Below are 14299 nucleotides of genomic sequence, written 5' to 3'. Positions count from 1 at the left end.
ATAACTCTTGAGCATGGATAACGTGATTGGCAGATGTTTTAAGCAGAGATAGTACCATGGATAGTACACAATGCAATGCTTGATTGGTTTACAGTTTAGTACTCGGCTGCCAATCGACTAGACAACATTTTTAAACGTGTATTTTTCCATATATTGACACCTCCTATGTGTTTTAATCAAATCAACTATATTCACTGAGCTTGTCTGATGCTTTAAGCACACTCTTTAACTAAATAATTAAGACACACAAATGACTAGAGGGAGTCCAACCAGCAATTGATTTGATTGCTTTTAAGCTATGGATGAGAAAGTTTACTTAATTTCCAAAAGTTTAAGGTCAGTTGTATGCTGCTTAACGATCTATTAATAATAGCAAGGGTTGCATTAAATAGGCTCAATATTTTTTACTGATACATTTGCTAATATTCAATTCATACGCACATAAAACAAACAAAAGTATTCACAATTGAGAATTGATAGGCTACATATAGGCCATTCATATATAGCTTATGCACAGCATAGTTCAATTTATCGAATCAGTTGTTTTCTTGCGCAAACCGTGAGCAACACCTGTCAAACGCAGATATTTCTCTGAAAACACAGGGATGTTGATTCGTCCGGGGCTAGAATAACTGCAGGTAATAGCTTGTCATTCATTGCATAATGCTTGGTGCTCACGGAATCAGTAGGCTATTAACCAAACACTCAAACAGGCAACAGAAGCAGGATGTCTTATTTATGTAGATATATTGATGATTTATAAAGACCAGCCACATTAAACAGTTAGGCTATTGATTATAGACCTAATAAAGTTGGAATTTCCTCTCTCTTCACTTTTCTTAGACAATAAGGCAAGGGTTGTTTTCTCATGTCCTCCAATAGCTTGACTTTTTTGTCCTTAAGCCATTTTGCCACAACTTTGGAAGTATGCTTGAGGTCATTGTCCATTTGGAAGACCCATTTGCGACCAAGCTTGAACTTCCTGACTGACGTCTTGAGATGTTGCTTCAATATATCCACATTATCGTCCTACCTCATGATGCCATCTATTTTGTGAAGTGCCCCAGTCCCTCCTGCAGCAAAGGACCCCCACAACATGATGCTGCCACAGCAGTGCTTCACAGTTGGGACAGTGTTCTTCGGCTTGCAAGCCTCCCCCTTTTTCCTCCAAATATAACGATGGTCATTATGGCCAAACAGTTCTATTTTTGTTTCATCAGACCAGAGGACATTTCTCCAAAAAGTACGATCTTTGTCCCCATATGCAGTTGCAAACCGTAGTCTGGCTTTTTTATGGCAGTTTTGGAGCAGTGGCTTCTTCCTTGCTGAGAGGCCTTTCAGGTTATATCAATATGGGACTTGTTTTACTGTGGATATAAATACTTTTGTACCTGTTTCCTCCAGCATCTTCACAAGGTCCTTTGATGTTGTTCTGGGATTGATTTGCACTTTTCGCACCTATCATCTCTAGGAGACAGAACGCTTCTCCTTAATGAGCGGTATGACAGTTGCGTGGTTCCATGGTGTTTATGCTTGCGTACTATTGTTTGTACAGATGAACGTGGTACCTTCAGGCATTTTGAAATTGCTCCCAAGGATGAACCGGACTTGTGGAGGTCTACAGTTGTTTTTCTTAGGTCTTGGCTGAGTTCTTTTGATTTTCCCACGATGTCAAGCAAAGAGGCACAGAGTTTGAAGGTAGGTCTTGAAATACATCCACAGGAACACCTCCAATTGACTTAAATTATGTAAATTAGCCTATCAGAAGCTTCTAAAGCCATGACATCATTTTCTGTAATTTTCCAAGCTGTTTAAAGACAGTCAATTTAGTGTATGCAAACTTTTGACCCACTGGAATTGTGACACAGTGAATTATAAGTCAAATAATCTGTCTGTAAACAAATGTTGGAAAACTTACTTGTGTCATGCACAAAGTAAAATGTCCTAACCGACTTGCCAAAACTATAGATTGTTAACAAGAAATTAGTGGCGTGGTTGAAAAACAAATTTTAATGACTCCAACCTAAGTGTATGTAAACCTCCGACTTGAACTGTACAATTTCAGTAGCACGTCTCAGACAGATGGACTATGCCATCCCCATGGCCTCCACAATGGATCAGTCCACTACTGCCCGACTAAAGAAATCTTGGTCGACCAACAGCCTATTGACCAAACAATTGACCAGCCGACTAAATGGGGTGAGCCCTACAAATAAGTAAAAACCACTTCCTCCCTTGACATAGATCAATCATCTCAAAACTAAAGCAGATAGCTTGCTACATACAGCCCACCACCTACAGTGGGAAACAAATGAACCACTGCTACCTTCAATTCTTATAGGCAATCATCCTTATGCAATATTAAACACTGTGGAACTGTTCCCATGATGTTAATGAAGATGGCAGTACTTGGTGTGTATTCTTCTTTAAACACAACATTACAGGCCTATATCAACTTAGAAAATACATCACCATCCACAGTTTGAATATGATGAAAAGCGGTTAAATCGACCGTATACTACATTTACACTTGTACATCAGTATATGTTGCAGCACTGCACCAAAAAAATGTGTCCCCGTGCCAACTCAATCACTTACACAGCTACTGATCTCCTTGTAATGCAAGGTCATTCATTCACTAAGAAGGGAGCAGAGGAGATGGGCAGCTATACACTCAATGTGAATGACATTCAGTCTGTGAAATATACACAAACAGTCAGTCATGCTGATGTTTATATACTGTAAGGCTGTTCCCGACCTTTCTCCTCCCACTGCTCTTCAAAGATTCCGCCATTAAGCTCCTAAAGTTGTCGGTAACAGGTTACACCAGCGGTCGGCAACCTTTTCCATTTGGAGTGCCAAGTTATCGTACAATTTCTACTTATCTGCGTGCAAGTTATGATTTTCATATGCACATTTTAGTAGAACACTTTCATTTATTTTATAATAAAGTCTTCATATCTCAAAATCATTGACGTGTTAATCAAAATCCTATCAATGACGTGATAATCAAAATCTTAAATGAAAACGATTCAAATCTTAAAAGTAATTTCTATTGCCATTTCCAATATGTAAAAATAGCCTACATAAAGCCAACAAATAAAAACATTGCAGCCCGCAGGTAGAAAATATCCTGATAAAAATAAATATCCTATAAATCACATTGGCTACGCATGGCCGGTCTTCAAGGAACTTGCAACATTGTAAAAAAATATTCTGGGCTATCAGAGAGTTTCCTGCACCAGTGAGGTCTGGACAGCGAGACACAGCTGTAGAATATTTGCACAAGGGATAAGAATAAGTAATGTTACAAGTTTAGGGGAAAACATGTATTTGAGCATATGTAGCAGCCTAGGAGGGCTAGATTATTAGGTTTGCATTAGCAGACACATCTTTTCTGAGATCTGTATTAGGACAGCTGCCATCTCCCACAGTGTGGCAGACTAGCCGTTCAGTCTAGCGGTCTGGGAAGCACAGTTGTGTGATAGGGAATGTGGGATGGAATGCCTGGTGGTGTTGTGTTGGTCTGTGGACACCAGAAAGATACAAAAACCCATATATCTCAGAGGAGTTGTCCTCCCAGCATGAAAGTCACATGCAGGCAGACAGACTCACCCAGAAGAGGAAGTTGAATGTGAATAGGAGATACTTCAGACAGACGGTTCCGCATGTTTCCTTCTTCTCGTCGTACGCTGTCGCTGGTGCCCCCATGCTGCAGGAGAAAGACAGAGGTGGGTTTGAAAGGTTCAAATAGTTAACCTTATATATGTTGTTGTTTGTTTTAGGGCCAGTTTCCCAGACACAGAATAAGCCTATTTTTGCTATCACAGATTGTTCTGGCAATTCTCAAATAAAAACTTAATTGGAGGAAGGATGTTTAACATGCTTTTTACTAGTGGTGCAACGGATCATAAAACTCACGGTTCGGATCTTATCACGGTTTTGAGTCACAAATCGGCTAATTTTTCAGATCAGCAAAATAAAAGAGACAAATATAACTTTGCTTTCCATTTATTACAGCGAGGAACTTTTCAATGTTTAAAAAAAATCTTAAAACAGTCCATACTCAACTGTTAAATTAAAGTGCAATGAGGCATGATACCTTCTTCCTTTGAACAATAGTGAATTAAAAATAATCTGTGTCCACATCAAAAAAAAGAAAGCAAAGCAGACTTGAGCTTATAACCTCTAATTATTTTTCATAGAACTATAATTGTGGCAATAACATTTAACAAAAAACATTATTATTCCAAATCTAGATGATTCTAATAGCAATAGCATAGACTAAGATTAGACTGCAGTATATTTATTATTTAAGTAATTCACTCTCATTTTTTAACCTCTTCAGTGGCCACAATCTCAGTGGTAAGAACGATCACTGTATGTCCTCTGGTGTAGGGCAGGGTCTAGGTGAGACAGGGACTTTAACCTTGGATCCAGTGCAGTAGATCTATGAAGGTAGTCCTGTACATTAGGGGGGTACCTGGGGTTCAGGTCCTCTCTATAATGGCAGCCTTGACATCTTTAGTGATGGTGCCGTCGTCCTCACTTGGGGCCATGGATTGTAGAATCCTTGTTTTCAGAGGTAGGACCATGGACACAGACGGTGCAGTTGCAGTGCTCAATAGAGTTGTAATCGTTTTGAGGGGTTTGAGCACCTGGATGACCTCCTCTGCCACTTTCACGTCATCGTCAGACAAGGTGACGATGTCTTTACTTTTTTTTTCAGGGTCCTGTCTGTCAGTGCAGAGTATACAGCTGCCTGCTGCTCAAGATAGAGCTCCAAAATGTCATAAGTGGAGTTCCATCTTGTTGTGAAATCGTGTATGAGCTTGTGGGTCGGTAGCTGTAGAATTTCTTGCTTGGTCTTAAGCACACGAGCGGCTGTTATGGGTCGGTGGAAAAAGGAAACCACCTTCCTGATCCTCCCAAGGAGGCGGTCCATCTGGTTCACTGAGATTCCCCCTTGGGATGCTAAATTGATCACATGTGCAAAGCAACCTATCTGTGGTCCCAGTACAGCTTCAATCACTGCATTTACTTGGTTTTTGGCATTATCTGTGGTGATTGGAATATTGCTATTGGGCCTCTCTAGCTTCCACTCTGCTACTGCTCCGAGCAGTACCTGTGACAGATTTGTGCCTGACTCTCGTGCCTGTAGCACCGGACTTCACATCTCCCATTCCTCTGTGGTGTAGTGAGCAGTCACACTGACATAGCTTTCCGTTGCCCTGGAGGTCCACCCGTCTGTGGTGAGAGCAACAGAGGATGCCTTGGATAATTTTTCGACAATTTATCTTTTCCTGTTCATAAAGATCTGGCATGATCTTCATACTGAAGTGGGTGCGTGAGGGGCATTTCCTAGCATGGCTCAAGCACTTTCACCATATTTTTAAACCTTTCATTTTCCACAACAGATTATGGCCTCATGTCTGCAGCGATAAACATCAATAGATTTGGTGATGGCTTTAGCCCAGTCTGATTCTGCAGCAAAGGACTGCTTAAAAGCCGCGGGGAGAAGTTGTTAGGTCTTGGCTGAGTTGTCTCCTGTCACTGACACACTAGGGTGATGATGCTTTAAATGTGTGGCCATGCTCGATGTATTTCCATGATCATACACCTTTCTTGTGGCACAACGCCTACACACCGTAGTGGTGTTGTCCACCACCCTTCTTCCGTCATCATATTTGACAGTGAAGCCAAAATGCTCCCATACATGACTTAAATGAAGAGGGAGGCTTTTCCAGTACTTCAGCTCCTCCGCTAGCCATGGCTGTCACTGTTCTTTTTTATTCTTTGCTTTTTGCAACGCAACTGCTTAAAAAACATTTTGAATCAAACTTCAGGCTTTAGAGCAAAACACAACACGCATCTCTTATCTTTAACTTTTCACTGCAACTCTGCATCGAGATGTAGGGAATTATTACTTTAAAAAGTAACAGAGGCAGTAAAACTGTATTTCACACGATGATGGTTAAACTTTGCAATTGATTTGCGGTTCACGTGCGTGCCGAACCGTGGGGGTGATCCGTACGGATCACGGACCAACTACAGTCCATACACCACCACTTTTTACAGTGCCTTGCAAAATAATTCATCCCCATTGGTGTTTTCCCTATTTTCGCCAACAGCCAATGAAATTGCAGGGCGCCAAATACAAATCAACAGAAATCTCATAAATAAAATTTCTCAAACATATAAGTATTAGGCACCATTTTAAAGTTAAAATTCTCGTTAATCCATCCAGTGTCTGATTTCAAAAATGCTTTACAGTGAAAGCTCCATAAACGATTATGTTAGGTCACCACCAAGCCACAGAAAAACCCAGCCATTTTTTCAGCCAAAGAGAGGAGTCACAAAAAGCACAAATAGAGATAAAATTAATCACTAACCTTTGATGATCTTCATCAGATGACACTCATAGGACTTCATGTTACACAATACATGTATGCTTTGTTTGATAAAGTGCATATTTATATAAATATTCTCATTTTACATTGGTGCATTACATTCAGTAGTTCTAAAACATGCGGTGATTGTGCAGAGAGGCACATGAATTCCCAGAAATACTCATTATAAATGTTGATGAAAATTCAAGTGTTATGCATGGAACTTTAGATACACTTCTCCTTAATGCAAATCCAAATCCTTAACGCTGTGTCAGATTTCAAAAACACTTTACGGAAAAAACATAATCTGAGTACGGTGCTCAGAGCCCAAACCAGCCAAAATAAATATCTGCCATGTAGCATTCTAAATATTCACTTACCTTTGATGATCTTCATCAGAATGCACTCCCGGGAATCGCAGTTCCACAATAAATGTTTGTTTTGTTCGATAATGTCCATCATTTATGTCCAAATAGCTTCTTTTGTTAGGGCGTTTGGTAAACAAATCCAAACGCGCGTTCAGGTCCAGTCGGACGAAAAGTTCAAAAAGTTATATTACAGGTCGAAGAAACTTGTCAAACTAAGTATAGAATAAATCTTTAGGATGTTTTTATCATAAATGTTCAATAATGTTCCAACCGGAGAATTCCATTGTTTGTAGAAAAGCAATGTAACGAGAGATACCTCATGTGAACGCGCGTGACTGAGAACGAGGCTGCTGCCAGACCTCTTAGTCAAACAGCTCTCATTCGCTCCCACTTCACAGTAGAAGCCTGAAACAACGTTCTAAAGACGGTTGACATCTAGTGGAAGCCTTAGGAAGTGCAACATAACCCATATCCCATTGTGTATTCGATAGGGGCTGAGTTCAAAAACCACAAACCTCAGATTGTGTTCTTCCAAACAGGAAGTGGGCAAAGAACATAACACACACAACTTTCAGTTAATTTCAGTTAGTTTGTGTTTATATCAACTTAAATCTTAACAAAAAACATTTATGCTCGTGTTCTTAAATATTACTGATATCAACACACTATCCCGATGTTTCAATGCAAATTGGGGTTAAAGGGTAAATTGACCCAAAAACACTTCTGGGCCCTTTATAACACTTTTATAACACTTGTTTAGACTTATGGATGCCACCCGTTAGATAAAATACCAAACGGTTCCGTATTTTATCTAACGGGTGGCATCCATAAGTCTAAACATTCCTGTTACATTGCACAACCTTCAATGTTATGTCATAATTGTGTAAAGTTCTGGCAAATTAGTTCGCAATGAGCCAGGCGGCCCAAACTGTTGCATATAAATCAAAAAAAAAAATCAAATCAAATCAAATTTTATTTGTCACATACACATGGTTAGCAGATGTTAATGCGAGTGTAGCGAAATGCTTGTGCTTCTAGTTCCGACAATGCAGTAATAACAAGTAATCTAACTAACAATTCCAAAACTACTGTCTTGTACACAGTGTAAGGGGATAAAGAATATGTACATAAGGATATATGAATGAGTGATGGTACAGAGCAGCATAGGCAAGATACAGTAGATGGTATCGGGTACAGTATGTACAAATGAGATGAGTATGTAAACAAAGTGGCATAGTATAGTATAAAGTGGCTAGTGATACATGTATTACATAAGGATACCGTCGATGATATAGAGTACAGTATATACGTATGCATATGAGATGAATAATGTAGGGTAAGTAACATTTATATAAGGTAGCATTGTTTAAAGTGGCTAGTGATATATTTACATCATTTCCCATCAATTCCCATTATTAAAGTGGCTGGAGTTGAGTCAGTGTCAGTGTGTTGGCAGCAGCCACTCAGTGTTAGTGGTGGCTGTTTAACAGTCTGATGGCCTTGAGATAGAAGCTGTTTTTCAGTCTCTCGGTCCCAGCTTTGATGCACCTGTACTGACCTCGCCTTCTGGATGATAGCGGGGTGAACAGGCAGTGGCTCGGGTGGTTGATGTCCTTGATGATCTTTATGGCCTTCCTGTGACATCGGGTGGTGTAGGTGTCCTGGAGGGCAGGTAGTTTGCCCCCGGTGATGCGTTGTGCAGACCTCACTACCCTCTGGAGAGCCTTACGGTTGAGGGCGGTGCAGTTGCCATACCAGGCGGTGATACAGCCCGCCAGGATGCTCTCGATTGTGCATCTGTAGACGTTTGTGAGTGCTTTTGGTGACAAGCCGAATTTCTTCAGCCTCCTGAGGTTGAAGAGGCGCTGCTGCGCCTTCTTCACGATGCTGTCTGTGTGAGTGGACCAATTCAGTTTGTCTGTGATGTGTATGCCGAGGAACTTAAAACTTGCTACCCTCTCCACTACTGTTCCATCGATGTGGATACCCTGACTCTGCATGCAATGAACGCAAGAGAAGTGACAATTTCACCTGGTTAATATTGCCTGCTAACCTGGATTTCTTTTAGCTAAATATGCAGGTTTAAAAATATGTACTTGTGTATTGATTTTTTTTTAAAGGCATTGATGTTTATGGTTAGGTACACGTTGGAGCAACAACAGTCCTTTTTCGTGAATGCGCACTGCATCGATTATATGCAACACAGGACACGCTAGATAAACTAGTAATATCATCAACTATGTGTAGTTAACTAGTGATTAATGATTGATTGATTGATTGTTTTTTTTATAAGATATGTTTAATGCTAGCTAGCAACTTACCTTGACTTTTTACTGCATTCGCATAACAGGCAGGTTCCTCGTGAAGTGCAATGTAAAGCAGGTGGTTAGAGCGCTGGACTAGTTAACCGTGAGGTTGCAAGATTGAATCCCCGAGCTGACAAGGTAAAAATCTGTTGTTCTGCCCCTGAACAAGGCAGTTAACCCACCATTCCTAGGCCACCATTGAAAATAAGAATGTGTTCTTAACTGACTTGCCTAGTTAAATAAAGATGTAAAAAAAAAAATCGTACCCCCCCAAAAAACGGCCAAATCTGTGTCCAAAAATACCGATTTCCGATTATGAAAACTTGAAATCAGCCCTAATTAAATCGGCCATTCCGATTAATCGGTCGACCTCTAGTCAAGTCCAGACCTGCCCTTTCCTCCTCCTTCTGCCAGCCTTCTCTCTCTCCCACACACAGGCCGTAACAGAGTGTACTAGTCTAAGCTTTCTGTAACACTAATATAAGAGCCTTCTCTACTGTAAGTTCACTGCCTTCTCTACACCGCTCATGCACACGCACACACACACAACTGCATTAATACAAAATGCAAGACAGCCTTCTCTAGCCTACTGTAACACTGCAAGTCAACTTGGCCGGCCAGCCTGTGGTAGACGTTACATAGCAAGCAAAAGCTGTGGAAAGAAGACGTATTTGCAAAGTGCTGTACTGAACAGTTTGAATGGGCTTATATTCACCATAACAGTGATCACAGCAGCATCATGCGTTCTCATGCTGCATGATCTGACCATTACCGTCTTATACTGTGAGAGTGCATATTTGATTCCTGCGGCAAATAATATATTTAGAATCATGTTATAAAAGGTCATATCTATAACATTATCTTATTATGTTAAACGTACAGTAGCCAAAGCTATTTCTTGTGGAATAACTTTTCTGGCATCTCATATAGAGAAGTCCATATGCAGCAACTCATTAAGTTCACCATGCTTACATTTGGCATTAGGAGACAATGTAGGTTACTTCATCAAGAATTCATGGTTTTACAGTGTGTGTGTAGGCCTATATTTGTGTGGGGGTCTGTCGACTGAACCTGCCCGGTGACTGTTCACCATCTGTTAGGGTGGGCCCCATTAGTGTGTCCCTGTCAATTAAATTCAAACAATCCTTTGACAGGAACTCATCATTGTATTATGTACATAAACGGAGTCGCTGAGTAAAGAAAACAACGTGCACAGGAGGAGGACAACACACTAAAGAGGTCAAACTTAAATCCCAAATCTGAGATACAAAATCATAAAGGCTCTTTCAATATACAGGGTTCAACACATTGAAAACATACAGTACAGGTCAAAAGTTTGGACACACCTACTCATTTAAGGGTTTATCTTTATTTGTTCTATTTTCTACATTGTAGAATAATAGTGAAGACATCAAAACTATAAAATAACACATATGGAATCATGTTGTAACCAAAAGAAGAGTTAAACTAATCACAATATATTTTTTATTTGAGATTCTTCAAAGTAGCCCCCCTTTTCCTTGATCACAGCTTTGCAAATGTTCACATTTTGAACACTGAAATCACCTTTTTCCTTAAACCTTAATGGAATCGCCTAGCGCTCAATACAAGACCACTGACAACCAGACATGCTCCAGACACACCACACCTGTCTGAAATTGTTTATGAGCCTATGAGTAGTCACTGACTTGTCTCCTGTGCATGACAGATCATTAAAGTATTTAAATGCTTTGAACCCTTTCAGTTCAGGGCATGTTTTGGACTTGAATGAATATGGTTTATTTCGTCATTTGTATTCTTTTATATTGGCTATAGGCCTGTGTTTAGTCAAACTATTATTAATTAGATTAATGGTAAATAAAAACAATAATTAATGCATGGGTTTTGGGGTATTTTGCAAATAACTGGCACCGTATTTATTGTAGTGTACAATAGTTTGTCAACGATTCATAACAAATTTATTTTGATGGGGATGCAGAAAATTCAATTGAAATACCTATTTGAAACTCCATTAATTATAATTATAGCCTTTGAACGACATGCAAACTGTCATACAAAATAGGCTACATAACATAAAGAACTAACAAAAATAAGTTGGAATATAAACAATGTTCTAAAGCAGGGTTCCTCAACTGGCGGACCGGCAGGTGATTTTAATTGGCCCCCCAAGTTCTCATACAGCAAAAAAGTTCCAATGGATTTTAATTTTGGAAATCTGTTCCAAAGTATTACCACGCATAATAGAGATATATTGTGCCTTGCAAAAGTATTCATTTTTATTGAACTAGGCAAGTCAATTAGGAACAAATTCTTATTGACAATGACGGCCTACCCCGGCGAAACCCTATCCCAGATGACACCGGGCCAATTGTGCGCCCCGCCCTATGGGACTCCCAATCACGGCAAGTTGTGATACAGCCTGGAATCTAACCAAGGTCTGTCGTGACGCCTCTAGCACTGAGATGCAGTGCCTTAGACCGCTACGCCACTCGGGAGCCCCAAATATTCAGACACTGGATTTCTTCACATTTCATTGTGTTACAAAGTGGGATTAAAATGCATTTAATTGTAATTTTTGATCAATAGAAATGAAAAAACTAAAATATAGTGGTTGCATAAGTATTCAGCGCCCTGAATCACTACATGTTAGAAACACCTTTGGCATTGAATAGAGTTGTGAGTCTTCTTGGGTAAGTCTAGAAAAGCTTTGCACACCTGGATTGTGCAATATTTGCCCATTTCAAAATTCTTCAATCTCTGTCAAGATGTTAGGGATCATGGCTAGACAGCAATATTTTTAAGTCTTGCTATATTTTACTGTTCGGTTTATATGTTACCCCTTGGCAGCAGAAAGCACGGCATTGATTTTCACTGCTACACAGACGATACACAACTTTACATTTCTGGGTCAACAGAGGATTTTAGCTCCACAGATAAATTAGACTATATTAGTGATTTAAATACATAGATGGCTCACAACTTCCTTCAGCTAAAACAAGACCAACGTGCTTAATATGGGAGCCAAAGCACAGAGAGAGAATCTGGCCGCATTTTAATTCACAGGCAATAAAGATAAAACACCAGGTAAAAAACTCATTTTAGATTCTGAACTCAATTTTGAATCACACATTAGGAATGTAACGAAAATAGCTTTTTACCACATGAGGAACATTGCCATGGTGTGTCCGTTTCTATCTCAGGCTGATACAGAGAAACTCATCGTTGCTTTTATTACAAGCACTGTAATGATCTCACGTCTGTTCTAACCAAGAAATACATTGGTCAACTGAAAAACACACAGAAGGCTGCAGCATGGGTACTGAGCATGACCAGACTGAGAGCACACATTACACAGGTTTTAAAGTCTCTGCACTGGCTTCCTGTGAGTTTTAGAATACATTTAATGATTCTTCTATTGGTTTTTAAATCAATCCACGATTGTGCACCCCATTACATATCAGACATGCTTTGTACTCAGTAGGTCCCTCAGGTCCTCTGGCACTGGCCTTTTAACTATCCCAAAGCCTAGGCACAAGAAGCATGGTAGCCTTTAGATACTATGCCCCCTGCCTCTGAAATAGTCTGCCAGAGAACCTGATGGGGGGCAAAACTGTGGACATTTTTAAAAGAGATCTTAAAACATATTTTTAGCTTCAATGTTTTTTTAGTGTTTCAATTTAGATTGTTATTCTTTTCTTTTTTATTCTCTGTTATTTCTGTTTGTATTTTCATAGTTTATTCCTGTGAAGTCGAAATTGCATTGTAATCATGTCTGAAATGTGCTATATACATAAAGCTTGATATGATTGATTTTCAAGCAGATTTAAGTCAAAACTAACTTGACCACTCAGGAACATTCTCTGTCTTCTTGGTAAGCAACTCCGGTGTAGATTTGGCCTTGTGTTGTAGGCTATTGTCCTGCTGAAAAGTGAATTCCTCTCCCCCAGTACTTGCCAATGATGCAGCCACCACCATGCTTGAAAATAAGGAGGCAGTTACTCAGTGATGTGTTGGATTTGCCCGAAACATAAGGCTTTTTTTTGCAGTATTTTTATTTTACCTTTATTTAACTAGGCAAGTCAGTTAAGAACAAATTCTTATTTTCAATGAGGGCCTAGGAACAGTGGGTTAACAAAAGGCTTTTTTTGCAGTATTTTTATTTTACCTTTATTTAACTAGGCAAGTCAGTTAAGAACAAATTCTTATTTTCAATGAGGGCCTAGGAACAGTGGGTTAACAAAAGGCTTTTTTTGCAGTATTTTTATTTTACCTTTATTTAACTAGGCAAGTCAGTTAAGAACAAATTCTTATTTTCAATGAGGGCCTAGGAACAGTGGGTTAACTGCCTGTTCAGGGGCAGAACAACAGATTTGTACCTTGTCAGCTCGGGGGTTTGAACTTGCAACCTTCCGGTTACTAGTCCAAAGCTCTAACCACTAGGCTACAGGTTTTGGAATATTGGTATTCTTCTTTTCACTCTGTTATTAGGTCAGGGTAACATACATCGCTGGGCAGTTTCATTCCTGATTGCAGCTCAGTTCAGAAGGAGGACTGTATCTTTGATGTGTCTGGGTGGTTTAATATATAATATTATATTTGTTTAGGCTTCTTGCGGTCAATTTGCAGTCTAAGAATTATTTGTAATTATGTTCCGGCCCCTGACCATCTCCTCAATAAAAACAATCGTCCCGCGGCTGAATCTAGTTCAGTATCCCTATCCGAAAGAATATTTGGCATACCTAAATCTCAGCAGCTGACTACATATCTCCGATTCAAAAAGAAAATAGAATTGCTGTGTTCCTGTGAGCTAACATAGCCTACATGCTAACTAGACAACAATAATTTCCCCGCAGTATAACGTTCAAATTGACATGTTAACCCTGCTTTGTATCACTAAAACAATAAATAATGAAATATGTTGCCTTAGAATCCAAACAGTTTCTGTGAATTGTAACGTTCGCTGTCGAACACGCTAATGTGTTAGCTACAAAGTAACAAGCTACCTACCTGCGGCTGTGTTGTTACAAGTAGCAAGGCGTTGATGTGTCCAAAATAATAGATATAGATGTGTAAAACTAGTTTTTGGTCGTTTTCATTCCGAATTCTATTTTTCAGGGATTCCTTCGATAGTCCAAACCAGAGAGGGGGAAGCGCAAAATGCTAAACTAATGAGTAGTTGGTCCACTGGAGTCTATGACTGTACAGTAAGTAGGTCGTGTCGACTCCACCCAATCAC

At 39.6% G+C, this 14299-nt stretch overlaps 1 protein-coding gene across 1 annotated transcript in view; it reads right to left on the bottom strand.

Moving 5' to 3' along the window:
- The window catches only part of LOC110526177 (CD151 antigen), a 48969-nt gene extending 34678 nt beyond the window's left edge, over nucleotides 1-14291 (bottom strand). Inside the window, exons 1-2 of the mRNA XM_021606855.2 lie at nucleotides 14071-14291; nucleotides 3616-3712 (exon numbers count right to left, since the gene is read on the bottom strand). Coding sequence (XP_021462530.2) covers nucleotides 3616-3711 — 96 coding nt within the window. The 5' untranslated portion in view covers nucleotide 3712; nucleotides 14071-14291. The remainder of the gene's footprint in view (nucleotides 1-3615; nucleotides 3713-14070) is intronic.
- Nucleotides 14292-14299: the final 8 nt, after the last annotated feature.

The sequence above is a fragment of the Oncorhynchus mykiss genome, chromosome 6 (assembly GCF_013265735.2).
Source record: "Oncorhynchus mykiss isolate Arlee chromosome 6, USDA_OmykA_1.1, whole genome shotgun sequence".
Classification (NCBI taxonomy): Eukaryota; Metazoa; Chordata; class Actinopteri; order Salmoniformes; family Salmonidae; genus Oncorhynchus; species Oncorhynchus mykiss.
Note: the sequence above shows the minus strand (reverse complement) of the source record. Positions and strands in the feature narration are given on the sequence as shown.